Source organism: Triticum urartu, chromosome 1A (genome assembly GCF_056163025.1).
Source record: "Triticum urartu cultivar PI428250 chromosome 1A, HENAU_Tu73, whole genome shotgun sequence".
Lineage (NCBI taxonomy): Eukaryota > Viridiplantae > Streptophyta > Magnoliopsida > Poales > Poaceae > Triticum > Triticum urartu.
The window spans coordinates 12,075,161-12,101,169 of record NC_141873.1 but is presented as its reverse complement, the minus strand read 5'-3'; the positions used below and the strand labels follow the sequence as shown (position 1 = coordinate 12,101,169).

At 47.2% G+C, this 26,009-nt stretch overlaps 2 protein-coding genes across 7 annotated transcripts; one reads left to right on the top strand and one right to left on the bottom strand.

The window, feature by feature from the left end:
• Positions 1-2,910: 2,910 nt before the first annotated feature.
• Positions 2,911-5,678, top strand: LOC125542396 (uncharacterized). 6 transcript variants are annotated; one of them, XR_015616512.1, is made up of 5 exons: positions 2,912-3,535; positions 3,758-3,848; positions 3,931-4,010; positions 4,665-5,041; positions 5,269-5,678. XR_015616512.1 is itself a non-coding variant. In XM_048705439.2 (4 exons), exons 1-4 carry the CDS (start codon positions 3,067-3,069, stop codon positions 4,817-4,819), a joined length of 783 nt encoding a protein of 260 aa, XP_048561396.1. In that variant the 5' UTR covers positions 2,911-3,066; the 3' UTR covers positions 4,820-5,678. The 6 variants fall into 6 exon arrangements, 2 of the variants coding, with proteins under 2 accessions (XP_048561396.1, XP_048561383.1); XR_015616511.1 differs by having other exon boundaries at positions 5,106-5,678; XM_048705439.2 differs by having other exon boundaries at positions 2,911-3,535; positions 4,677-5,678.
• Positions 5,679-6,700: 1,022 nt separating this feature from the next.
• On the bottom strand, positions 6,701-24,367 carry LOC125542387 (putative disease resistance RPP13-like protein 3). The gene is made up of 3 exons (XM_048705420.2): positions 23,797-24,367; positions 10,589-10,803; positions 6,701-9,135 (listed from the first exon to the last, which is right to left on the bottom strand). The coding sequence occupies exons 1-3, from the start codon at positions 24,046-24,048 to the stop codon at positions 6,933-6,935; spliced, it is 2,670 nt and encodes an 889-aa protein (XP_048561377.1). The 5' UTR covers positions 24,049-24,367; the 3' UTR covers positions 6,701-6,932.
• Positions 24,368-26,009: the final 1,642 nt, after the last annotated feature.

Here is a 26,009-nt window from a genome sequence, read left to right as displayed (position 1 = left end):
CCGAGAAACAATATGAAGTGCGTAAGCAAAATTATTCACAATTTTTTATTACCATCATTTGTGTTGAGTTTCATTCATACACATGTATTGACCCTCTTCTTCGATTTAGATCTGGCAGATGCAGGATGATCTCCTACCACAAGATCGCATAAAATCAATTCAAGAGGAAATCGGGGGATTCTTTCTTGACCACGTTATCAATAAATCCGGAGAATACCATGTGGAACTTGACTTTCGATGTTAGGGAAGAGATCTTATATTGTATATATGTAGCTAGTAGCGTCGGATAGATATACGAAAACTTGTTGTTCGATCAATCTCTCGGAGAAGGAGGAGGTCGATCACTTCTATCTGTATATATATGTTCATGATGATCTTGTGTACTTAATGATTTTCTACATTTGCTTACTAGCTAGCGTGTCGCGAGTTCTCTTTATATGTAAAGTACGTAGCGTCGACCAAGCACGTCGATAAGAGAGGACACTTTTCTCTGTTAGCTAGCTAACACAATTAATATATGAAACCCCTACATTAACCCTACAAAACCATCAAAACCCCCAAACTACCCCCCCCCTTAAAAAAACAAAAAACAAAAATCCCAACCCCTGAACTGCTGGCGCGTAGATGCTTTTTGGTCCCGGTTGGTGTTACCAACCGGGACTAAAGGCCCTACTGCCTGGGCAAGTCGCAGCGGCCACGTGGAGCCCCATCTGTTCCGGTTCGTAAGTGAACCGGGACTAAAGGCATTGGGCTTTAGTCCCGGTTTCAGAACCGGGACAAATGGGTCTCTGGAACCGGGACAAATGGGCCTTTTTCTACTAGTGATAGTAGCTAGCATCGAGTTGAATAAAAAACATTAAATAAAAATGAATCCCTAAATGTAAAAGAATTGAATGATAAACACAAAAAGAAAAGGGAGAAACACAATATGAAACCCCTAAACCCCTCCTTTACAAAAACCCAGCGCCTGAAGCTGCTGACGCGTGGCTGCCTTTTAGTCCCGGTTGGTGTGGCCAACCGGGACTAAAGGTCCTCCTGCCTGGACGCCCCACAACAGCCACGCGGAGCCCCTTTAGTCCCGGTTTGTAACACGACCGGAACTAAAAGTGAAGGCTTTTTTAGTCCCGATTGTTTAGTCCCGGTTGCAGAACCAGGACTAAAGGCCCTTTGGAACCGGGATTGATGCCCTGTTTTCTACTAGTGTCACCGGCACCTCACCGCCGTCGCGCCCCGACCCGCCACCTCCTCAGCCGCACAACCATCCTCAGGAGCCCTCTACCCGCCGGATCCATCCACTACCGCATCGCCGTCGGCCATTGGTTTCGTTCCCGCCGTCGCCGGCCCCCTACCGCATCGCCGTCGTCAAGCACGACCACACCTGCTGCCGCCTTGGTACTGAAGTTGAAGCGCTCATGCCCTATATGATGTATATTTTAAGACAGATGTTGGAGTTGGACATTTCTTGTGCCCAGAAAACACCGATTTTGGTGATGTATATTTTACATCAAGCCATTTTTATGTCCTATTTTACATCACCTATTAGAGATGCTCTTATTGATTGAAATAAAACACAGTGTTCTTCTAAAGAAAAAGTAAATTTTGCTCAAAAAAATTATTTAGTATTACCTCATATCAATATATAAGATATTTTTATGTCTTACATTTTTATATTTGATACGGAGGTAATATAATCTAGAAAGGGAAATAATAAATCCCGAGCATATCCATGGCAAATCGAGTGCTTTTATGGTAACTTAGTTGACATGAGGATGTCATGTTTAATTGATAAACATGACGATTTCCTAGGGAAAAAAATAAAATAAGGGCGAAATTATCATGCTTACTAACTAAACCTGCCATCTGTCTCAAATATAAATTGCCACAAAAAACATTCTATTTGCCATGGTCAAATCTCGAACGTTCTGGACTTATCCGCATCCAAAAAGAGTGGTTGTGCTTTTTCCTTTTTCGACTTTTTTCACGGTATTTTTTTCTTTTTGCCGTTCGGCGCCAGTTCCCCTCTTGTGTCGCACTTCGCCGCGTCTCTCCGACCTGACCGATGATTTCCTTACCTCCTTTCCCTAAAAAAAAAAGAAAGACAGAAGATTTCCTTACCTCCGGCCAGATCCGTCGCTTTCGACCGACGGCGGCTCACCGCGCCTGCTTTCCCCGGCCTCACTGCCTCTCGACTTAGCCCCGCCGCGAAGGTCTCGTCCACCGCCGCTGGCGCCGGCATCGTGGCCTGTGGCCTCTACCGCCCGCGTCGTAGACCGGCGCGATTTTCGCCATAGCGCTGGCACTACGATGTGTGGCGTGTTTGCCCGTCACTACTCCACCGCCTACTCCACCGCCTATTTTGCTGTGTTCACCTTCACTACAAATTTTGTTTATGCTAGTACTTTCTTCAGTCATATCCCTGCTTTGTTCTTCAATGAGTGTTTTGGAGGGCTTGGCGCCCCTTTTTTACCTGTTCATTGAACCATTTTCCCTATGGCAAACATGGATGATCGATATGGTTCAATCGAGCCGGGTGCAGAGCGGAGATGAGGGAAATTGCAAGTTTGCCATAGGGGTATTTTGGCCTTTTCGCTTGGATGATTTCAGCTGAAATACTTAAGAAATGATTTAGGTAAGGAATAGGGCAGGCGATAAGTCAATGTAATATACTTGAGAAATTATTTAGGTAAGGAATAGGGAAGATGATAAGTCAATGAAATATACTAATGTAGGTCAAATTGTGCAAATGCCAAGTAATCTCTACTACTATTAAACAAGCAAACATTATTTTTTCTAAACATACCCCGTCAAGCGTACACGCAATAACACAGAGCAATTAGAGCCTCACGATCAGACCCATTTATTTAGATCTAACCATCAACATACCTACTAATTCTCGCCTAAGTGCATTTAGCAATTTGAAAGGGCGGACGAAATCTCTGCCATCCCCGTCCGCTGATCCACTAACTGATCCGCTCCGCTAATCCCTCCATCGCTTCTTCCCCTTCCGCTCCGCTAATCCCTCCATCACTTTCTCCCCTACCAAAAATCCCTGCCGCTGGCGTCCCCATGGAGGCAGGCACGCAGCCTGTACACGCGTCATCGCCGTCACTCCTCCGGCCGTCCAGGCCCACGCCATGCCTTCTCCCCACGCGGCATCGCCTCCACCAGCCCTCCACGCCCCACTTCCCCTGCCGGAGGTCCCCCCATCTTCTCACTTCCTCGGTCGAGATGCCGCCGCCCAACCACCGCATCTCACCCGCGGGCCTCTTCGGCGCCCCTCACCCGCCGCCCTCCCAGTGCTCCCTCACATCGCTCCCTTCTCGGTGCCCACCAGCCGTCCTCCTGGCGCTCACCACTCCACCCCACGAAGACGAAGTCGAGACGGCAGCAGGCGCCCGCATCGCTGGCTCGCCGCACTTCGCTGGCCAACAACCGCCGCGGGCGTTCCCTGATCCCTTCGCGCAGCAACAGCAACGGGCGCCCCAGTCCCCTCCATGCGTCCGTGCACTCCGCCTGGGAGTTGCTCTGTTGCCAGGTACGATGGTCCATGCCGGCGGCCGTGACACATGATGCTTTGTGGTTAGGAACGAATTACTTTGCATGAACTGCTTAGCTCATGAGTTATGCATCAGCCGCTTAGAGCAAGTCAATGTGCATATTAATTCATCTCAAGCTATTGCGGATCGTTCTTCAGTAAAACAAATCTGTACTATATCTCACTTCAATTTCATTGGTGTGGCACAAATATTCATTTTAGGAGATTCAAGACTTCTATTTCATAAGATATTCAATGGATATTTTGTGAAACTATTTCTACCTTGGTTATTGTCCAGAAGAAACAAACTCATGTGAGTGATATTCAGTAGCCTTATAGTAGATATTTGTGAGTGAGTTGGCTTGCATCGCTAATGTTAATTGTGGCTTTCGCAGGTTCAGGAAGAGCTATTTTGTGCACATGAGTTGCTATTGGCAGTGGACAGATTGTCTATGCAGAGAGCTTAGAGAAAAAAGTGAGTCATTCAATTTTATGTGATGGGAATGTTCACAAGGCATCTTAAATTTTGGAGAGAAATAAACCCATAAAGAATTCAGAAGTGTGCTTGTTCACAGATTTCTTGCAGTGATTAGTAGTAGATGTTCTGCAAAACAATTATATAGGTTAACTTGTCTATATATTGCTTCACATATGTGTGTTTTAAGGTGAATTCAATACAGATCATGGTAGCTAGAGCAGGTGAATGTTCATGAACAGCATTGCTGCTAGCCACAAGCATCAAGTAATCGTATCAAGATTGCTTTGGTGTTGTGGTCCCATAAACATCAAACGTTTGTATGCTGATTGGTAACAGGCCGATTTAGACTGGATAATCTACTGGTTTTGGGACTGACTTGAACAAGTAAAAATTTATGGGTAATCAAGGTAAATGCTCACCCAAAGGGCAAAAAATTGGTTGTCGTTTTTCTAGCAACCGGACAAAAGGTCCATTTTCAAAGCATTGTTTGAACTTCTCTGAATTCACAGTGGTAAGTTCTGTTCTCATTTCTCTAGCTGTAGAATTACTTAAGGTGGATTGAGAGTTGTTCCTTTCTATTTTGCATGAATTTATATCTGTTGGTTCATTGAATATCTATGAACTGAAATGATTCCCTCTTGTTGATTGGAGGATGGCGCACAGAATGTAACCTCCCAAGTAGACTATCTCCAGCAGAGGAAAACTTCCACCGAATCGACACGAAGCTCCATATCCATGTGGGCGCTCCGGCGGTGGCGACAACTGCGCCAGCGCCAACACGCCATCCCTCAGCCCACTTTGCTTGATGCCGGACTCGCCGTCCGCGTCAGAGAGGCAGCTGCAGGTCAGGATGCTCCGGGAGATCACCGCGCTTGGGAAAAATGAGCATCACATCCTGGTCTAGCAAGGAGGATCATATGTGTACCAAAACCGGAGAAGAGCGCCGGCAAAGAAGACGAGGTGAAGGAGGAGTTCGAAGCTCGAGCTGTGGCATGGGCAGAGTCCAAGAAGTGTAAACTTGCATCAAGGCACGAACAAAATCTCCACATATTTTCTTCTGAATCTTATGTTGTTTTGGTCATGATGGATCAGATATCAAAGGAAGGAGGTGATGATACAAGAGTGGGAGAATTGCCAGAAATCCAAATTCGAAGCCAAGATGAATGCAGAGCTCAGCATCCATGAACTTGTTGCACTGTCCAGATAAGACTGAAACAAATCTCAGCTGGTTGTAATTGTGCAAATTTTATTTCAGGTGCAGGCCTAGAAGGCGCGGGCGAAGAACAGCTTCACCAAGAGGCTGCCCACATTGAGGCACAAGTTGGAGGGGAAGCAAGCGAGAGTCGAGGCGGAACCAGCGGGCAGTCTGGGTGGCGTGATAGGTAGAGCGCATCCGGAAGACCGGACGCGTGCCGTCCCGGTTCCAGTGCTGCAACTGGTTCCTGTGCTGAAAACCAAACAAAATTCAGATTGCGTCTGAAATGCAATCTCACTGAAGAAGCTTGAAGGTCTCATTGCAAGCCTGTGGAACAAGATGCACATGAAATTATTTGAATCAGTGCGCTGTAGGTGTTGGTTTGCTGTGTAGTCTGTACAATGTGACCTGAGCTACAGTAGCATGTTACCATTGATAACATGAGGTAATGCTAATGGTCTACTGGCTAATGTAGTGAGAACTTGAAATCATCTTTTCTTTAAACTTAGTGGTAATTGTAGAAAAATAAAAAATATGGCATTTTATCGAGGAAAGATATATATTTGTTGCTCAGTTCCAGGATGGAATCTGGCTTGCTTGTTCCTTTGCCATAAGTCGTTTTTGTTTGCGATTGAATTTAGCTCATGCTAGCTCAAAATGAAAGAAAAAAGACTAGCTAACTTGCTGCTTTGCCATAAGCCGTCTTATATTGTGAAAAATATACTACTATTTTTTATCTTCACATTTATGGGCAACTATTTTTTGGTCTTATTATTTTATCTCACTACTTTCCGGTTGCTTTCAAGCTTTTCTTGAAGAACAAATATTAAATTGTGAATTCATTTGAAACCCTGCCATCTTATAATGGAGAATCTATAAGAGAGTATTCAAGCATGTCTCTTTTCACACTTACATTGTAAGAGTCTTTGGAATTGTATATCTATTCTATCCGAGCGGAAATAGAGATGGATGTTGCTGATGTATTGAATCTCGGTACATTGCAGGAGATCTCATCGAGATTTAATCTCGCAGAGTTTATTGAATGTATAGGAATCATTGCATATGTTGATTGAAAATTTATACTTTAACATATTCAAATTTTGAACTCTAATAAGACGTGCATTGCACGTGCATGCTTACTAGTACAGGGAAAATAATCAAATTCCCTCCTCCCGAATGCAAATGTAATTGTTTTTTTATCTTTTATATTTCACATAAACGGTTTGTCTACGCCAAACAAACTGATATGAGAATACAAAGCAAACAAGAAATAAATCAGCAACTATACTGTTCCGAAATGTATAAAGCAGAACACGAAATCAGCAAGCCGCGGCTTCCTGCGCTAATCATTCAGTTTTGACACAACTCTTATTCCCCGTTTTTACCACAGCAAAAATAAGTAGAGTAAGAAATCAGAGTGGTTGTTTTTTATGGCTCCAGCTTTGGAATTTGTCCATTGTTTTATTTTATTTTACGTAATAAAAAGTTCATCTACATCAAACAAATTGATTTAAGAATTCGAAGCAAGAAAGTTCAAAAGAACACAATATACATACTGTTCGTTACGTATGTAAAAAGTCAACACCAAATCAACACCATTCAGATTCGCCACAACTCTTATTCCCTGTTTGTTGGACAGCCAAAGAGTAAAAGGAGTGCCTTACTTGCAGTGAGGTTCAGAATCAATTGGCAGGACATGCTAGGAGGGTTTGCTCATTCAGAAATCAAGAAAGCAGCATCAGCTTCTGTGCTTCCATTTCATCCAACAACTCCTTTGGCACTTGGCTGTTATTCTTAAGCTTGAGCCCAACCAGGTTGGGGCGGACCTTGCGAACAATATCCCATCTGACCACAGGCCATTTCGCAGCGCCATCTAGCTCCATAGTCTGGAGGCATCGAAGGATAGGCCCGGTAAACAAGCATGAGGGGATACCATCACCTTCCAGCTTCAAGTGCCCAAGGAGATGCATGTTAGTGAGAGCACCCTCCAGTGCAGACCCATGGTTAGCAGCGTTGAACCCGTGCAGCTCCAGTGACTGAAGCTTGGCCATCTTGTCCAGCGGAGACCTTCCTTGGTCCCATTTCCCTTCACCGGCCACCACACCGTGCAGAGTCTGTAGCTCAGCCAGTTCGTTCACAAGTGATGTTGGGAGTGTGAGCTTCTCTGCAAGCACATGCCGGAGCGTTTTGATCTTCCAGAAATGCGGGTGAATCTCCACGACAGCGGTCTTGCTTATGTCGAGCGTCTGCAGATTGAGTAGCCTTCTAATGCTGCGAGGGAGCTTCTTCAGACCAGGGCATTCAACACGTAGGTACCGCAGGTGAATCATGTCACCAATCTCATCGGGCAACTCCTGGAGTTTCAAACCCTGTACAGAGATTAAGCGAAGGAACTTGGACCAGCACAGAAACTTGAGATCATGGCTCTTCAGGTTGCTGCCTCCTGCTACCTCCTCTGTGACGGGACTGGAGACTACACAGGCGAGCCTGGGCCCGCATGGGAACTCACGTCGTTCCTTCTTACTCTGATCGGACTTGTCACTGCTTTGGCTATTACCTGCTGCAACGCGGCATATGAAGGACCGCAGCTTGGGGAACTTATTGCTGAATGTGGTGTAGGTCCCGCTGTCATCCTGAATTGAGAGGCGGCGCACCGATGCTGGCGCAAGGATGTCATTTCTGTCACTAACCTCAATGAAGCTCGCCTCTCGAGCTTCTGATTGCAGGAACCTTACGAGGCGGCTGTGAACAGTGACCGTCTTGATTCCACCATGTGCGTTCTGGCTTTCCAACTCAACCAGGCATCTCGAGACCAACTCCTTGAGGTAGCTGTGTCCCAACTCCTCTAGAGTCCTGCCCTTACGTGGCTTGATGAAGCCCTCAGCCGTCCACATCCGCACGATATGACCAGCAGAAAGGGAGACATTCATGGGGTAAGCGGCCAAGTAGAGGAAGCATGACTTGAGATCTTGAGGGAGGTCATCAAAGCTCGCCGACAAGATCCTCTCGATCACCATTCTGTTGGACAGCTTTGTTTCCCTTGCGGTGGTCATCTGCTGCTGAAAGGTCTTCCACTCACCTGGGTTCTCCTTCAACAACAAAAGCCCTGTTATTGGGTTGTCTTGACCATCTTCTGCCTCCTCCATTCCAGGTCTGAGCTCCTGGAGCACTGCATCCCACTCAACGGGCTTCTCCTTGTATCGTAAGAGTCCAGCGAGAACCACTATACCCAAAGGGTGGCCTTGTGTTACATCAAACACATCTTCTTCATATGTCTTCTCCTTGGTATTCTTGTTGTCCTTGGTGTACTTGCTGCCCTTGTTGTCCTTGGTGTCCTTGTTGTGCTTTCCCTGTTCGGCAAAGACCCTCGAACGGAACAGTTCTCCACTTGTATCTTCATCCAAATGGCTCAGCCTGTGGACACTCTTGCTCTCATAACCTTCCTGGTTCAAGGTAGCAGCATGCCGCGCGACTTCCTCACATTCAGGTTCCAGTATGAGCACCACCCTACTGCCTATTTTGTTGTCTGGCAAGCTTGCCCGCACACAATTCAGGATAGTCTTGGAGGAAATGCCACCGAGAACTACCAGGTAGCTCTTATCAGTGAGGAGACCATAGAGCTTATCAACAATATCGATGCCGTTATCCTGAGGAGTTTCATTATGTTTGTGGATGCGTTTGTATGCTCTCTTGTATACTTCTTCTAGGAGATCTTCCATGCTGGAATCTGGTGGCATGTTGTACCACACGAAAACTTCAAAATTCCTCATCAAGTCCTTGCAGATTTGCATTGTTAGTGTCCTTTTTCCAATACCACTCTCCCCTAACATGGAGATGAACATTTTCTCGCGATGCTCTTCATGAAGCAGCAGTTCACGTACAGTCTTTGCATCTTGCTCACGCCCCACAACTTTCTTTAGGCCATCCCTGTAAACAGTGTGGTTCATAGATGAGATAAACTACAATGGTATTTCAATATTTTCGATAACCAGCTTAAACTGTATATGTGTGATTTCAAGATTGTGCACCTTTCTTTTTCAATGCATGACGAAATGTATTCCTCACATAATTATTCATCCTACTTGCTAACCTGGGCGAATTATAGTTTTTTTATAGTTTCATGTGATCCTGTAATGAATGATACTCCCTCCGATCCAAAAATAAGTGTTGTGGTTTTAGTACATTGGGAGTAGTTTATTTCTTGTGTGAATAGTGCAACTTTTGTTGCTTAATTTGAGCACCCGTTCGAATCATGAACATAGAGCAGAAATATGGATGCCACTGGAACAGAATAAACATTTTCTTCATACTATGTGGATGGATTAATATGCATCCTTTCTTCAAAACGCATGTTCATTAATTAGTCGGTAAGAGTTTTTTAAACATCACAAGAGATTCCTTTTTATCTTAGTTGTGCAATGAGCCAAACATTTCGCCAAAGGTAGGCAAGCTTGGACGAGTTCCCTTTCAATTTGTTCATTTTCACATAATTTTTATCTACTTCTTTCATGATATAATTAAGATCCTGTTGGTACAATTGAAAATGAAGCGTAAATAGATTCAAATTTGTGGACTTGCCATATCATTTTTTTTGTGAAAAGGAGGGCATACCCAGCCTCTACATCGATTGATGCAAGTAGTTGTTTCACTGCAAAATCTATAGGCAGATAAAAAATAAGATGACTACATGATTATTATTAAAATGACCACATGAAATAAATATAATGCATTTTCACCCATAGAACCACCACTGTTAGAGTGTGGGAAGGAGAGGACCATTACCTTGATACCAACATTTTTTTTATGGTAGACACCAACATGAAGACACACGAAGTGTCTGCTTAGATCCAAAGGACCCAAGACATCTCACACACTGCCTCCTATACCCAACACCAACAGCCAAGAAAACCTCTGTTTCGATGGGAGATATGGAGGAAATTTGTTCACTGCTGCTATCATTGCTGACGGAGCTGAAGCCATTGACAACCAGAGACCTAACTAAGATACCTAGACTACTGAATGCACGGGGACCAAGGTCCCATGGTTCCCTACCTTCCCTCTGCTGTCGGAGCAGCCGGCAGAGGTGAGGGAACCCCGATGATGCCGAAGTTCGGGAGCCTACTCCCTCCTCTCGCTGGTTCGTTTTTGGTGGCTAGGGTTTGCTAAAGAAAATGACATTACTTTTAGTATTCCTTGTGTTCATATAGGAGGAAGTACCTTAGGAGTTTTGGTAATATAAATGAAATAGCATTAAGTAAGTAAAAAGGTTCACTATGTTCTAAGTCACTTATGTTGGCTAGTTGCTTCGGTATTTCGGTATTTCGCATAGAGTAAACAGATTAAGAAAGGTAAATTATTTGGATAAGTTTGGGCGACATACCACGGTGCAAGGGCTGTGGTGGAAGACGTCCAGATTCCTGATGGAGAATAGTCGATCTTGTATTCCTTTTGGTTCTCTGATATTTGATCTAGTCTGGTCTTGATTCTGTTGATTTGACCAGACAGACCATGTCTAACGGTGATCTGGGTCCTGCAGCTAGTCATGTATCTAAGCACCAGCTTCCAACCTCCATAATTCTGGTTCGCTAGGTCCACCTTTAATTGACCAGAAATTTCAGGCATGAGCCACAACATGCAGTGCGCAGACGTTCAGATCGCGTGGGTTACATAAGAACTTTATGAATTTTGTAGAGTAGATGTTCTATGCTCTGTCTGATTCTAGGCTAGCCATACTATTAAGCGGGGCAGGTGCATGCAAATTTGTTCTTAGGGAGGGTATGCAAGGAGTGGAGGGAATGCTATTGGAACATCTCTACTATTAAAGGGCAATCGAATGTCGTGATGGTTCGACCTCATTCAACCTGCCCGCGCTAAAAGTGATCCAAGGGAACAACGCACGTTCGAGGACAGGAAAAAGACGAAACAACTCGCACGATCTCCAACTCCTCCCCCGCCCTTCCGGTTTGTCTGTCCAGATATCTCTCCCCCAAACACGACCCATCCACATCCACACCCCATCTACCACCCAGCCCCTCCATGTCCATCGATCGCGGCACTCTCCGGCGACCGCTCGACACCTCCTCTTCCGTGAACATGCCTCTCTCTACGCTCATCTATTAGGTGTGCCCCGCCCATTGACCTTTCGCCATGGCCGCCTCCGCGCGCACAACCGCTGCCGCAGCGGGCGTTCTCCATGTCGTATCGTGAGCTCTGAAGAGTCCGGCGGCGCCGTCACGTCGGCCTCTCTCGCCGCGATCCACGAGGTCATGACACTTAGCATGCCCTCACCCCTCGGCTCCGCCTGCGGGTGGTCGTCGACACCATCGCCAGCTGCTGCTTTGAGGCCGGAGTTGTGGCTGCCACCAAGGAGGCCATCTCGATGCGGATGCTGCACGACGTGCCTGCACTCCCCTGCCACCCCTACGTTTCGGGACCAGTACATCTGCTCCGTCGTGAACACATGCTTCGTGTCATACAGGCCGCCGCACAGGGTGAGCTCCTGCAGCGGTTTAGGTATATATGTGCATCGCACAAGGGCAGCTACAGTTTCTTGCAAGTTAAAGTAAACTGGGTGGGCTAATCTTCAGTTTCTCCACCAAGATATATTTTACTTCAACAAGAAAAAGTGCAGAAAAACCATATAAAGTGTTATTTTCTTGATGCATTAAACATGCACAATCAATTTGGTCTGATGAGTCTATGTCAATTGAACTACCACTCGAATTATAGCAATTCCAAGCTTTTTTCTACAGCTGCAATTTGCTGACACAGTTGAGTTCTCTGGAAGTTTTGCACACACATAATTGATTTTGCCAATGTTAATCCCATTGTGCCTGTGATAACAAAGGTGAATTGTGTTCTGCCCCATGTTGTCTTCGGAGTGCTGGAGTGTTGCGGCCTGTGTTGGCCTTTTTGGTGGGATTTATGTCGTGTTGGTAGCTGAATCAGTTTGGATTTGTGTTAACTACTCTGTTACTCTGAGGTGGTTTTCAGTAATGAAAATCGGAAGGGGGCAAGCCCTTCTTTGATAAAAAAAAAACTGTCAGACAACTAAAGTAGCTGTTATGCATACTGACTGGGGTGTGGACTCTATTTTTTAAGGACAAAACTCAAGTAAGATTTTGCTTCCATGGGTCTTCCTTCCTTTTACAATTATTTCGTCAAATCTTTACTGACAATTTATTATTTCTCTTTGTGTGCGCATTGCCCTTAGCATCCATTTGACAAGTTAAAATTAACTGGTTGGCCTCATTAGGGTTATATCAGAGATTCTGCGGAAAAAGAAGTCAGCTTGTCATCTACTTACTGTCTCTACCTATGCTGATTGGGTGTTGACTTCTCACACGTATCCCAACTACTTCTTCATTTTTTTCCCATCACTCATCAGACCCGAGATGTATATACACTGGTAAGCATTATTTACATGTACGACTAAGACATAAACATCACATCCTATTCTCTTGGTTTACAGCTTGTTTTTCAAAATGCAATTTCCAGCATGTCATTAGCCAAATTAGAAGTATATAAGGAGACTGTAAAAATGGTAATCTGATACGTTCATCACACTTTAAAATCAACAGAAAATTGAACAAATGCATTTGCATTTATAATCTGTTACCAAACAATGAGGTTCTCATATTGATGTGTTTTAATTTTATTTACGTCCAACTCAGGCTTCAACCGATCACTGATCCACTGATGTCCTTAAGCGACGTTTTTGAGCTACCTGGTAGCACGTACTGATCATTTCATCAGTTTGTGGTAGGTACGCACTTTCATGGTACGATGCACATCAGTGCCGCAAAACCCATGGTCACAATCATGTCTTTCACAGCCGGTGTGGTGTGCCTAAGGTTAAGCCACCATTGATGGAGGTGACATTTTTTTGTGGAGGTCGATGGCGGTGGCACAGACGGCGAGCAGCTGGTAAAGTAAGGAAGGTCGTCATGAAGGTTTGTGTGCAAAAGTGCTTTGATTGCTTCTAGCACTAGGATGCAGATGCAGATGGTAGTGAATTATATATAACTTACAAGATTTTTTATAAAGATATTCATAGTAGCATTTTAGGAAATATGTAAACATACCTTCATTGTGTGCTCTATCAACATGTGAGCGAGTCAAATATAACTATAAGAGATTACGTGCCTTGTAACTATAGTGAACGGTTAAAAAAATTCCAGAAGGAATGAGGAATTTTTTTTACGTAAGGTTGTCGTGCATTGCACTTGCACGCTTACTAGATGAGAAGTTGAGATTGTTGATTTTGCTGCTTGGAAGAGCCGAGTTCCAATAATGGATGGATTTGTTTCATGGTAAGAGTTATTTGTTTTAATGCGGGTGGGGTGTTCTTTATCACCAAATTCCATGCTATTTGTTGCAGGCGTTCCACTTGCTTTCCAATCATGTTTGCACCACAACAATGTCACACTTATCAATGCAACATAGTGCTAGGCCTTGATTCAGTTGTTTTTATTTCAGATTTTAGTATGGAGCGACTAGGCCTTGATTCAGTTATTTTTGTTTCATATTTTAACAGCTGAGCGATGGTGTGATTTTTTTTAAAAGTGAGGATAACCCCGCACCTCCTACATGAGGACGATGCATGCAGCCATATATTATTAAAAGTGCATAATCCAGCAGCCGAATACCATCGACCTTGAAATAAATCGGAAAACAAACCCTGAGGCCGTATACCTCGCGACAGTACCTCCCCTATATAGCTACTAATCCCTATGATACAAAAGACAATATAAACAAAAATACACAACTCCTAGGCTACACCTTCAAGAAGGAATCACTGCACGTGCGCCGATGATGGTGAGTCCACCACAAGGTTGAACTACGGATTCTCGTCCCCAAATCCAAGCTTCAATCCACCGCCCTCAGTAAGGACACGACATAGCACGCGACGACATATTCCTATCAAAGATCTTGTGTTCCACCGGAGTGCATAAACTTGTTGCTGAAGCTGTCTATGCCATCCGCCCTTATCCGTCCGCGACACCTCGATAGACCGATACCTCTCCAGGAGACAACGGAAGACAAAGGCGTCCCATACCGCCTGCCCGGCGCTGTCCCTCGACGGCGGCGGAGGGGAAGGAGGGATGTGAACGAGGTGGCTGGGGGTCCCCCCTCCCCCCGATTGCCTTGGAGGGGCGAGCGACGAGGGGGTACGAGGTGGCTTCTTTTACCTAACTTGCATCGTACGTGTAGATCTCCCCGCTCACAAAGTAGCGATGATGTGATGGAAATGGAGCTAGAGGCACAACCTAGAATTAAGCAGAAGAGTATAAGGAACAGATGGAGACGAGGCCATTTTCTTTATGTTTGCCTAGGATCTAAAGATCAATGATCATGTGTTAATATCCTTTGATTATTGATCAATTTCTATTTGTTTCTTTGTTTGTTCCGTGGCAACGCACGTGTATTATGCTAGTACTGAGTACAAGTTATTCCATTTATGTACTATCTCGGATCAAAATGCGCTTCTTCCACCAGCAGCCTTCATGTTGACTCGAGCCATTCTGGTTACAACATTTCAGTTCTCACGTCTATTTCAATGTTTCTAGAATACTATACATCTAAAAAGTTGATCTCACGAGGCGTACCTCCCCAACCCTCGTCCCTCGCGTCGCTCTCGCGGGCGGCGGCGGGGGAACCCTGGCCCCCACCCCGCGCCCGTCTCCTACACCATCCCCTCCCCCTCGCCACCGCCAGAAGGCGCCGCCGGGCGAAGCCCGATGCGCGTCGGCGGTGGCGGTGCCCTTCTTCTCCTCCTGGCGTGCGGCTGTAGCGCGAGATGCGGCGGCGCGACGGAGTCTTGCCTGATGCGGCGAGGGCGCGTTGTGCGGCGCGGCAGCCAGACGGCGGCGTGAGCGGGTGGCCAGGCCGTGGCGGCTGCACGAGGGGTTGGCTTCAGGGCGGCGGCGCGGTCACGGATCCATCGTGGATCTGGTCCTGCAGGCGCGGTCTCGGCCTCCCCTGCTCGGCCGGCGGGTATCGGTGGGGGGACTTCTCCTTGCTGAGATCTGGCAGCGGCGGCCTGGATCATCCAGATCCCGGCAAGGATGGCGGCGGCCCGTGCACGAGAGATGGAGGTCTTCGATCAGATCTGGGTGAAAATCTGCTATTGGCTATTGCCAAGGCCGACGATGGCGACGATGTCCGCGTCGTTCCCTTCCTGAAGGCATCGCCGAGGAGAAGTTCAAGGCCACTCTTTGCTACCTCCGGGGCAAACCCTAGATCAGTAGATCGGATGACGGCGGCTCTCTGGTGTCGTTTCCCCCTTGGGGGCGTCATTTTTGGAGGTGCACACGGCTCGAGGGACCAGAGGACGACGTCTTTGGTGGAGCGGTGCTTCATCTTAAACATCGATGGTGGCGGATCTCGGCGGTGTGGCACTGTGGAGATTTGGCGGTGTGGCACTGTGGAGGAGCTGTCTGGCGTCATGGTGGCGTTGATGGCAGAGAGGCCTGGCAAGGTCGGTGCTTCAGTTCTGCTCTGAGGATGGACTGAGGGATGATGGCGGTGACGGCCCTTGCAGCGTGCGGTGCTCACTGGGAGTGTGCCAGATCGGTGTGGGACCCAATCCAGATAGTGGCTTGGATGGGACACCCAGCTTTAGATGTTAGGCTTTGGTGCGATGTCTGTTTGGTATTAGGCCCGGGCATTCGGCACGCCTTCATCAAGGGGATAGGAGTAGCAACGGTGTTGCCAAGATGGTGGCTTCAGCCTTATTGATGTATCACCTTGTATGGTCTTTGTGAATAATTAATAATATGGCTGCATGATGCAGAGACCGGGGGTACATCCTCCTTTTCTAAAAAAAAGTTGATCTTCACCACTTCTATTTCTTATTTCTCTCAACAGGCACATATGCTACCTCATTAATTAACTAACCCCCCCCCCCCCCCCCCCCGCGCGTTTTCTATACTTCACTGTACTATCTATTTTTCCTATCCATGTAACCCATCCACATCAAATAAGTAATGCATGTTTGCGACATCATCACATTATTGCAATTTCATCACAGTTCATTTTTACTATGTATGCCTATTTTTCATGTCCATGCAACTCATCCAGACGTGTATGTTTGTCATGTCATCAACATGCCATCACATCATAATTAATCCTCACATCCTATACGGATTTCTCCTATCCATGCAACTCATCCACATCAATAGACATGTATGTTTGCTATGTCATCAGCATGCCATATCATCATACTAAATCCTCATAATTATCCATGTTATCAGCCTACCACATTTAGAATTTGTTCCCATCGCAACATGCGCGTTATCTTCTAATTTTATATGTTGTTAGTTCTATATGTTTCGTAGAACTTCAACATTTTTCTTCACGATCATTCCCTCGCACGGTTTACTCCACTCTTTAACAAGGGTGTCAGTTTTTTACTTACACTTCAGGGTATAAAATTTATTAAGACCTACACATTCTGTGAAATCACAAAAAGAAACATATTTGTGAAGATAGTTCCTTATAATTTGTGCAGCTGCCCATGTCCCAACTATAAACTTAGAGTTTCATTCAGCTTTTATTTCATACAAATTCCCACTGCGTGACAATGTCTAGTTGTTAAATGATTAGAGTTGTTAAATGCATGCCATATCTTAATTTCTTTTGGAATAATTAAACATGTTCTGAATATGGTGACAAGGCCCCAGCCCCACTCAATTGGTTTTTTCAAGAACAAGCAACCCAACGTTGCATGTTGTTTTCATTAAGGAGAATACAGTCATATACAAGCCAGTAGTGAAAACAAGAACATGCTCCTATTTCACCACGAGGTAAATTTGAAAGAAAAAAACACCCCACTCCTCCCCAACGTATGCCTCTTTCTGCTTAGCCATTCTCCAAAACCTTGAGCTCTTCCTTGGCCAACACCACCACCCTCTCGGCCAGCATGAATTTCCCATTTAAGGCTCTCAAGTTGCATCCCAACCATAATTCGCAAAGCCCCAGGATGAAGATTGTTGCCAACCCTCTAGCTGTCGTCTTAAAAAGTCCCCTATCTGACGATCACCACCAATCTCGCATTGTGACGTTTGCGTATGGGGTCAGGTGGTGAAGTCCAAAACCATGAAGGAAAAGGATCCAAAAGTGCCTCACAAAGGAACATTGAAACATGATCTGATCATCTAATTTGGGTCCTTCTCGCAAAATGTGCAAACAGGCCGATGTTGCATCCCTTGCCTCGCCAGCCGATCTCTCGTTCTGCATCACCAGCCGATCTGTCATTTTTCCAAAGATTTCCTAATCGGCATGCTCCGTGTCGAAGAAGTAAACCTAATAGGCATAACTTGTCGAATAAATTCCAGTCATCGAGAGTCTCCACGAAGGAATCCCTGTGCCAAAGGTCCATCAATTCATTTATTGCATACATTGAAAGAGTGCCTCGAATATCATAAGCCCATCTTCCTTCCACAAGAGCATCCTCCACCGTCCTCTTTTTCCTCCTCGTGCCTTGACAAATGGATAAAGGTTGGGACCAAGGTCCATTGCGCTTTGGCCACTAATCCATTTGTCATTCCATCCCCCTGACAACCGTACACTTGGTCGCATCAAGGAATAATTCTGAAGTCTCCACTAAGATCTCTAGGGATAATCTAGACCAAGCTCTGATCGGTCCAGTCCTTTGGAGTTATAGCCAGTGCATCTACAACCACGTTGCAGTCTGCTGGTGAAGGTGGTTTTGGGTTTGGGTGGAAACCATTGCTCTCCCCTATGCAAGGGTCGTGAATGCGGGTGTCTGGGCTCCGTGTAGTGCACTTTGACTATGTGCAAGCTAAGTTCTCTTGTCGACCCAAACGTACGAATCAACGTCCTCTAAGGGATGTTCATGTTAGCAGTGATTCCTGGTTGACTGAAGTTCTTCGATGTCATTCAAGGTTAACGTCGCCTTACATAGTGCACATGCCTGCTCATTTTAGGATGATGTTTTCAAGGCCAAGAGGACGTACAATGGTTGTCTTGCGGGAACATTGCATTTTGGCGACATCGACGGCTCTTGGTGTAGTGACGTGACACCGGTGGTGGGATGTCGTTTGACAACTGTTGTGACTCTCCTAGTTATGCATGGTGTAGAGTGAGTGCTTGGAAAATGTGTGCCTTATCTCTGCATAGTCTCAACCTTGAGATTCCTTTCGGCTAATCCAACATTACTCCTTCCTGCCCTTAGCAGCCACTCTGGTAGTGGTGCTAGGTATTATGCATGTTTGTATGTGTCGCTAGCCATCTCTCTCTCTCTCTCTCTCTCCCCCTCTCTCTCTCTCTCTCTCTCTCTCCAAAATAGGACCCCGACCTCCTAGTAACCCTCCTCCCACGTGACATCAGGGAAACCCTAGCATCGGCGCCCCATCCCCCCCTCCACCTTTGTTGTCGCTGTTGGCCTTCACCATGACGGCGACGACCCGACAACGTAGTTCTTGCGAGTGATCCCTCTCACATGGCACGGTGGGCACCAGCCCCTATTCCGAGCGGCGGTGGTCAAGGTGGCCGGGGAGGTGGATCCAGTGGTGGGCGCGCGCTTGTGCGACATGGTGGCGACAAGACCTAATATATCATGTGGATCTGACGGGATGGACCAGGCATTAGCCTGATCAATTGGGAGGTTGCGCAAGGCACAATGCTCCTCACCCTTGGCCGGAGGATGGATCGTAGTCATTGCAGAGATGGCATCTGAGCGGTGCATCTGGTGGTGGCGACTACTAAGCGCCATCATGGTGTGCATAACAATCATCAAGAAGATAGTGTGCGGCAATGATCAGAAGCAATGCGATGGCATCTTCCATTCCAACAACTTTACCATTGACCAGTTACTCCCTTCGTCCCATAATATAGGACCTTTTTGCAATTTAAATTTAACTGCAAAAACGTCTTACATTATGGGACAAAGTAGTAGTTTTTAGTGGATGGCGACTGTGGCCATTGTCTTCCCTCCATGTGGGAACCTTTATTTTTTTGCGAGGAACCCTGATCTAGCCTTCTAACTCCGAAGGTGAATGCTCCAAGCCTCGTAGCCAAAAATTATCAACTAGATAGGCCATTTCTTTCTCTTTTTGATATTGGCGTGAAGCATGTCTTATTAGATGGTCTTGAGTTTTTGTTTTTCCAATGTAAGCTGACTAGCATTGTTCTCCAAACCAAATGATATATAATGGCTACGTGCATCAATGGATCGATGAAGAGGCCGCTGGTTTATTATCTTCTTTTCTGAAGGAAAAAAAATATATGGCTGGTTGCGTTGGGGGCTGCACGGCTGCTGGTATAATGGTTGGATCAACAATTCAACATGCCAGGTAGGTTTGCTGTTCAGTTGTTCTATGTTTATAAAAGATTAACAGGAAAATGTAGCATTAAAACTTGTCGATAGGTGATTATCCTCAAAATGATTAGAGACAATGCATAAGAGAGAGAGAGGGGGGGGGGGGGGGGGGGGTCGTAACTGATTGACACGCCGAGTTGTAAATCGATTGACTGACACGTTGAATTGTAATTCGATTGACACGTGGAGACGTAAATCTCAATGAAAATCAACCCCACTGCAATCTTGCTCTCAGCTATTACCGTTCTTCTGCCGCAACGCTCCTTATCGGGTTCTATCAACTAAATAGCATAAAACTACCTCAATTCGGGCTAGGGTTCTTAAAAACTACCATTTTTCTAAAACGTTCCTAAAACTTACAACAAAGTTGGTTTTGATTAAAAAAAACAACCATGTTAAAGTGATGACTGTGTTGATTAATTTTAAGCACGATTATGACATGTCGGGTCCACTGGTGACGTAACATAAAAATCAACAACATTATCTTTGAACATTATGTTGGCTGTTATGACAGATGGAGGAGCCCACATGTCAGGTGGCAAATATTTTTTTTAAAGAAATTGGGTCCTTCCAAATATATATTTTAAGAATAGTTAGGTCCCTACAAATATTTTCAAATAGCAATAGGGTCCCTGCAAAATGCCGGCCAGTGCTGGTCATCCACACAGCCCGCGACTAGAAGGAGGCGCGATGTTAGAGACGCCATGGCTGCAGCGACAACGGCGTGTTGTGTGCCGGCAAGCAAGCTTTGGAGGTCATCGTTTGGGGAGTGGGAGAGCACGTCGGGAGGAGGATAGGTAGTGGAGCCGGTGGCGGCGGGTTGCAGAGCTGGGGCAGCCCTAGCGACCTGCCACTGTTGGGAGCTAGTGCAATGCCACCACCGGGCACCGGCCCTTGCTTATGCCGATGAGGGCATACCCCAAGCTGCAGGAGCACAAGCGGGTAACGGTGGCCACTAGCGATGGTGTTCTTGGCGAGGTGGCCTCCATCTTCCGCCTCATGACCCCAATTGTTGGCGTGGGGATCCTTTATCTATGGACCCTCCTGTTGATGGTGTTTCTTGGCCGCCTCAGCGAGCTCTCCCTCGCCGGCGGCTCCTTAACGCTCAGCTTCACCACCACATCGGCTACTCCGTGCTCTCCAGCCTCACCAGCGGGATGGAACCCGTCTCTGGCCAGGTGTTCGGTGTTGGCCGAACAGACCTCCTTCGTACGGCACTCCAATTTTGTCATAATCATTCAGTCATTACTCCTTAGTGGATTTTGAATCAAAAATTAACTTTGTGGTATGTTTTATGAACGCTTCTAAAAGCGGTAGTCTTTGAAATCCATAATTCAATTTGGTAGTTTTATGAGATTTACTCCAATTGTACCAATCAGTTCCTCGTTTACCCAACTTTATGTCTGAGTTTTAACTCCTCCAGCGGCAGGAGGCCTGGGAGGGTGGTTGGGATGAGCCCATGAGACAAGATGCAGCACCCAGGGAGGTGTAACACCATAACACGGCGTCCGTAGGATGCGATGATTGTTGGAACAAACCTGGATAGCTCCCTCTCTCGCACTCGCTCGGACGTAGGTGAAAAGGAGCAGGACACTTGACACAAAAAAATTTTTGGTGACATACGCCACGGCACACAAACGGCGCCTCGCCGCGCAAATGACGTTTCTTTTTTTTGAGCTCAAACTTGGGTCGGCACATACCGTCACCCACAACCAGTACACAGGGGGCTTTTTATACTGAGCTAGCTCCGGTGCATAACGCTAGCCAGCCACAATACTCGGCCCACAACGCCCACACACGTACTAATCGCTAACTACATGCAGCACGTCCGCCGATAGTGTTGTCTCAAAAAAAAACATCCGCCGATAGCGTAGCTCCCTGACTTGGTGAGCTAAGAGCGCCCCCAGGAGCTAGAAAAAAGTGTCGCTTGAGGGTGAACTAGCGATATTTTTGGCATGGGGTGGCAGCTGGGCAAATTTCGGCAAACACGGCATACATTCGGCGATATTTAGGCGGTTCACAATTTTTTTACATATAGAAACATAATAAGTCGTCTACTAAAAAGAAGAAAAAACGGTCGCGCCTACAGGCCGAAGAACTCGCTGAACACGCTGAAGTCGCCACCGTCGTTATCCTCCTTCTCCTCCTTCACGTGGCCGTCCCTGCTGGACCCCTGCCCGGGGTCCCCCTGGCAGACTAGTTTGGCCGGCGGTGGCACCTCATCGTCGTTGTCATCGAGAACGACGACGCCTCCCTCGTCGCGGCTCCTCCAGGGCGCGGCGCTGGCACTCCATCTCCGTCCGCGCCCACTTCATAGCGGCCTCATCGTCGAAGGCGGCCTCGTCGTTGTGCTCGCGCCTCACGGGGCCGAGCCTTGGCTCCGTCTTCGGCCTGACCAGGCGGGAGGCCGGACCCGAGGAACCGCCGCCGCCCTCGTTGATGACGACGCCGCGGTTGCGCCGGCCGAGCGGCGTTTCCATGGGCTCGGCCTTGACGCTTATGAGCGCCGGCGACCCGGAGGAGTGGGAGGAGGAGGACCCGCCCAACATCCTCTTCGGCAGCCATGGACCGCAACTCCAGCGGGGGACCGGGGCGGCCGGGTACGTCAGCGGCGGATCGTTACCGCCCTCGAGGTACTCTAGGACGGCGTGTAGCGTGCGGCCGGGGGCGTCCCACCATAGGCTGCGGCCGTCGCTGTTGTTGCGCCCCCTCACTAGTGACGCGTTGTTGATGGAGGCCAGCCGCTCCGCCTGCCGGCGTTCGAAGTACGTCGCCCACGCCTCGTGGTTGCCAGCATCGTACTCCGAGAGGGCTCGCTCCTCCTCCGACAGAGACGCCCGCACACGGTCGATCTTGGCCTGGAAGTAGTGGGGGTGCTCGACGTCGGGCAACGGGGGGACGGGGACGCCCCCGGCGCTGAGCCTCCACCGCCCCGGCACGCGCATGTCGTGAGGCGCCAGGTAGTTCGCTTTGTGGAGGAGATGGGCTTCCCACTCATGTAAAGAGCGGCGGCGCCATTGGTTGCTGCCCCGTCGCCGGGGAACCTTTCGTCCATCGTCTGTGCGTGCACGGGGAGAGGGAAAGAAAGTTCGGCGGTGACTGTGCGTGCACGGGGAAAGAGGGGGGGGCTGCGGGCGGGGTGCGTTCACCGGAAAGGCAGGGCGACTTATATAGCAGTCGGGGGGGGGGGGAGGGGGGCGTCGTGTTTATGCGTGGCGGGAGGGGCGCGTCGCTTCACCGCGCCGCTCGTGAGGAATCAATGGAAGGCTAACCGACAGCAGTCTTGGCATTGATTCCCCGCAGGAAACCGAGGTTATGAGGACGATGAGGCGCGGAGGTCGCTGACTCCGCGGGCCCGCCGTTCTTTCACGTCAAAAAACGATTGCCCGGCGCCCCCGGACGCCTCCAGTGCGCTGGGTTCAGCCTGGGTCCGCCGGCACCAGTTTCGCTCCCAACCGACGAAAATTAGGCTCCTGGGACACGGCTGGGCTGATTTTTTGGCGCCGGCGCTAAAAATGGTCTTGAGGAGGCCTGTTGGGTACACTGCTGGAGATGCTCTAACAACCTCATACACGCACTAGCTACCGGCACACTCGCCAACGGCTCCTGCCCTACGCGCCAGACTCGAGTACACACACCCACGCAACAAGGACGCGCGCACACAAGCACGCTGGGCTCAGTCACCACGGCAATGGAGGCAGCCACGCATCAGCGACTCGACCGACGACACGCACATACATGCAGGTCACCGAGGCGAGTCGTGGTTTATTGCTAACATAGTCCCTCTAAACCATGACCTCATCGTCGTTGTGATAAGCCATCTCAAAGTACGAGCCACGACAATTAGCAAAGAAAGGAAAAAAGGAATTGGAGCGCATAGTATGTGATGTCTGCGCTCCAATTAGCAAAATGGAGTCAACTTTGTACAATTACTGAGCTTAGGTGTCGACTGCAAAGCTGTATCTAATCAACTACTCATGTTCATCGCCTTTTATTTTTTGAAGTTCTGAAAATTTTCAAAAGTCTGATTCCGAGGTGAAGCATGGACCATTTCATTTCTAGTGTCCAATAGAGAAAGAGAAATTTGGCATACTTATCAGTTATTCTTGTTTAATCATTAATTAAGGCAAGAAATTTGGCATAAACACAGACAATATGCAACCTAAATGGGAACCCAGCGCCAATTATTAGCATGCATAAGCGCTTAAGCAGTAAAGCAGGGGAGGGCGGAGCGGCGGATGCACCTTGTGGAAGAAGTCGTCGAGCGCGTCCTCGGCTTCGAAGGCGACGTCGCGCGTCTGGCGCACCCACACGCGGGTCAACTCGTCGGCGCCGACCCGGCGTTTTCGATCGGCGTCGCGGATGAAGGCCTGGAGCCACTCGAGCCGGTCGCGCAGCAGCATGATGTCGTCGCCCACCTTAAGCAGTAGCGCGGACTCCTTGGTCGCGAATTCTCCAAGTTTTGAGAGCACGGCCGTGATGGCCGTCTCCGCCATGGAAATGGTTAGGTGGTTGGACCCTTCAGGAATCGGAAGGTACCTATGCTCTTCCCTTTGTTCGCATTCCTTTGATCTTAAAAGCTACTGTAGCTGATTGCGTCCCCACATCTAACAAGCGTCTATTCTAGAGTAGATGGTTGTTTCTTAAAAGCTACTGTAGCTAGTTGTATCGGTTGGATGTTGCTTTATAATCTAAAGCGGGGGAAAACCCCTTTTTTCAAATACAAGCATCTATTCTAGACTAGATGCAACTTGAGTTTGACTTGTTATAAATCGAGCTCCAAGTCACCTTTGTTGCCTACCTACCGCATCGCAAAGACCGAGACTCCAAGGTCAGCCTGGCAACCATCGTAGCACAGCTGTATTTGCCAATTACTTCTAATTAGTGAATTAGCAAGTGCTACACATACTAATAAAAGCACAAGGGCCCATATAGCTAGCGGCTGGCTACATGATGTTGCTATATTCAATCCAATAGCCAACATTTATAATAGTAGGTTAAAAAAATGTTATTTTGTTAATACATGATCCACCTTATACTCTCGCAAAATTTTCTGGAGTCCGTGCAACTTTTAACCTACAACGCGCTTATTTTTTCCTTTCTCTTCACTATCTTTCAACTCAAAAAACAAGATAATATTTAAACACTTATAGTCCCCTTGCATTATCTTCTTGTACTTCTCAGTTATATATTGATAAAGGTTTATCAAAACAGTTCAACTGTTGAAAGTTTCTCCATGAGATGAGGAGAATGTACCCACCAAACATTATATCAGCATATGTTGCGCACTTAATTTGTGGGCCGCACGATTGCCTCGCAATTTGGAAATTGGGCTGCACCCCTGCATAACTTAAGCCATTGATTACTTTGGCGCCCCCATTCCGTGCATGCTTTCATGAGAGATTCTATGGTCCATTAACCGCACTATGCTTTCATTCTGCCATGTTTTTAATTTATTGTGATTTTTTTATTTTAGATCTTCTACATCTTTGAATTGAAAGTCTAATTTATATGAATATATAACATCATTGTTAGAATAAACATCCTCTCTTCACGGACATAATCGTAGTAAAACTGAACCTGATCCCGCGTCGCTCCCAGACGAATGAGGGGACACTTGCCGTTGGCCAGCCCGGCCCCTCCCTCTCCCCCAGCCCGCCTGCCTCCGTGGAATAATGTAGCTGGGCTAAGCATGTGCTGCGGACGGTAGCAGCGGGTCGTTCCTCGCTCGGGGCGCACACATCCATGGTGCCGACTCGTCTCTCCTCCGCCTAGGAAGCTCGGTGGCGGTGGTGCCCGTGGTTTAGTTTCGGGCTGCAGCGATGACATTATTGTGCGAGCTCTGGGCGTCTAGATCTAGTCGGTGAGATGTGTGTGTGTGTGTGTGGGGGGGGGGGGGGGGGGGGGTGGCAGCCTACGCTTCCTTGTCGGGAGGATGTGCGCCACCCTTCATGCTGGTGGCTTGCCATGCATTGGCACCCTTGTTCGCCTCGCTGTAGATTCAAACTTATCACAAAAACAAATTTTCTTGGAAAAAGTGTTATGTAAGGCGTCACACATGGTTGCGTTTTTAAAAATGTGTGCGGTGACAGGCTATATCGACACACTTAAAAAAAACTGTGCAAGTCATCGCACACGGTTTCATCGTATAAACTGTGTGCAATGATAGGTTACATTGCACACATGTTTTTTTTAATAAAAAGCATGAGCAAGACATGAAGTACGGTTGCATTTTTGAAAGAGTGTGCAGTAATAATCTACATTGCACACATTTTTTTTTTGTCATAACCGTGTGCAAAGCATCACATATGCTTGTGTTTTTTAGAATCATGTGCAATGATAAGCTACATCACACAAACATGTTTCTCAAAAATATTTGCACAACATCGCACACGATTGCATTTTTGAACTGTGTGATATTACAACATCACACGTGTTTTTTTCCTTGAACTGTCTG

Bases quoted from the DNA above. Each gene is read 5' to 3' on its own strand.
- LOC125542387 (XM_048705420.2), bottom strand. From the start codon at position 24,048: ATGGCGGAGACGGCCATCACGGCCGTGCTCTCAAAACTTGGAGAATTC. The intron at 10,804-23,796 runs GTGCATCCGCCG...GGTCAATTAAAG, and splicing joins TCGACGACTTCTTCCACAAG to GTGGACCTAGCGAACCAGAA. The intron at 9,136-10,588 runs GTATGTCGCCCA...CACTGTTTACAG, and splicing joins ACCACAGCCCTTGCACCGTG to GGATGGCCTAAAGAAAGTTG.
- LOC125542396 (XM_048705426.2), top strand. From the start codon at position 3,067: ATGGAGGCAGGCACGCAGCCTGTACACGCGTCATCGCCGTCACTCCTC. The intron at 3,849-3,930 runs GTGAGTGATATT...TGGCTTTCGCAG, and splicing joins TCCAGAAGAAACAAACTCAT to GTTCAGGAAGAGCTATTTTG. The intron at 4,011-4,664 runs GTGAGTCATTCA...TGTTGATTGGAG, and splicing joins CAGAGAGCTTAGAGAAAAAA to GATGGCGCACAGAATGTAAC.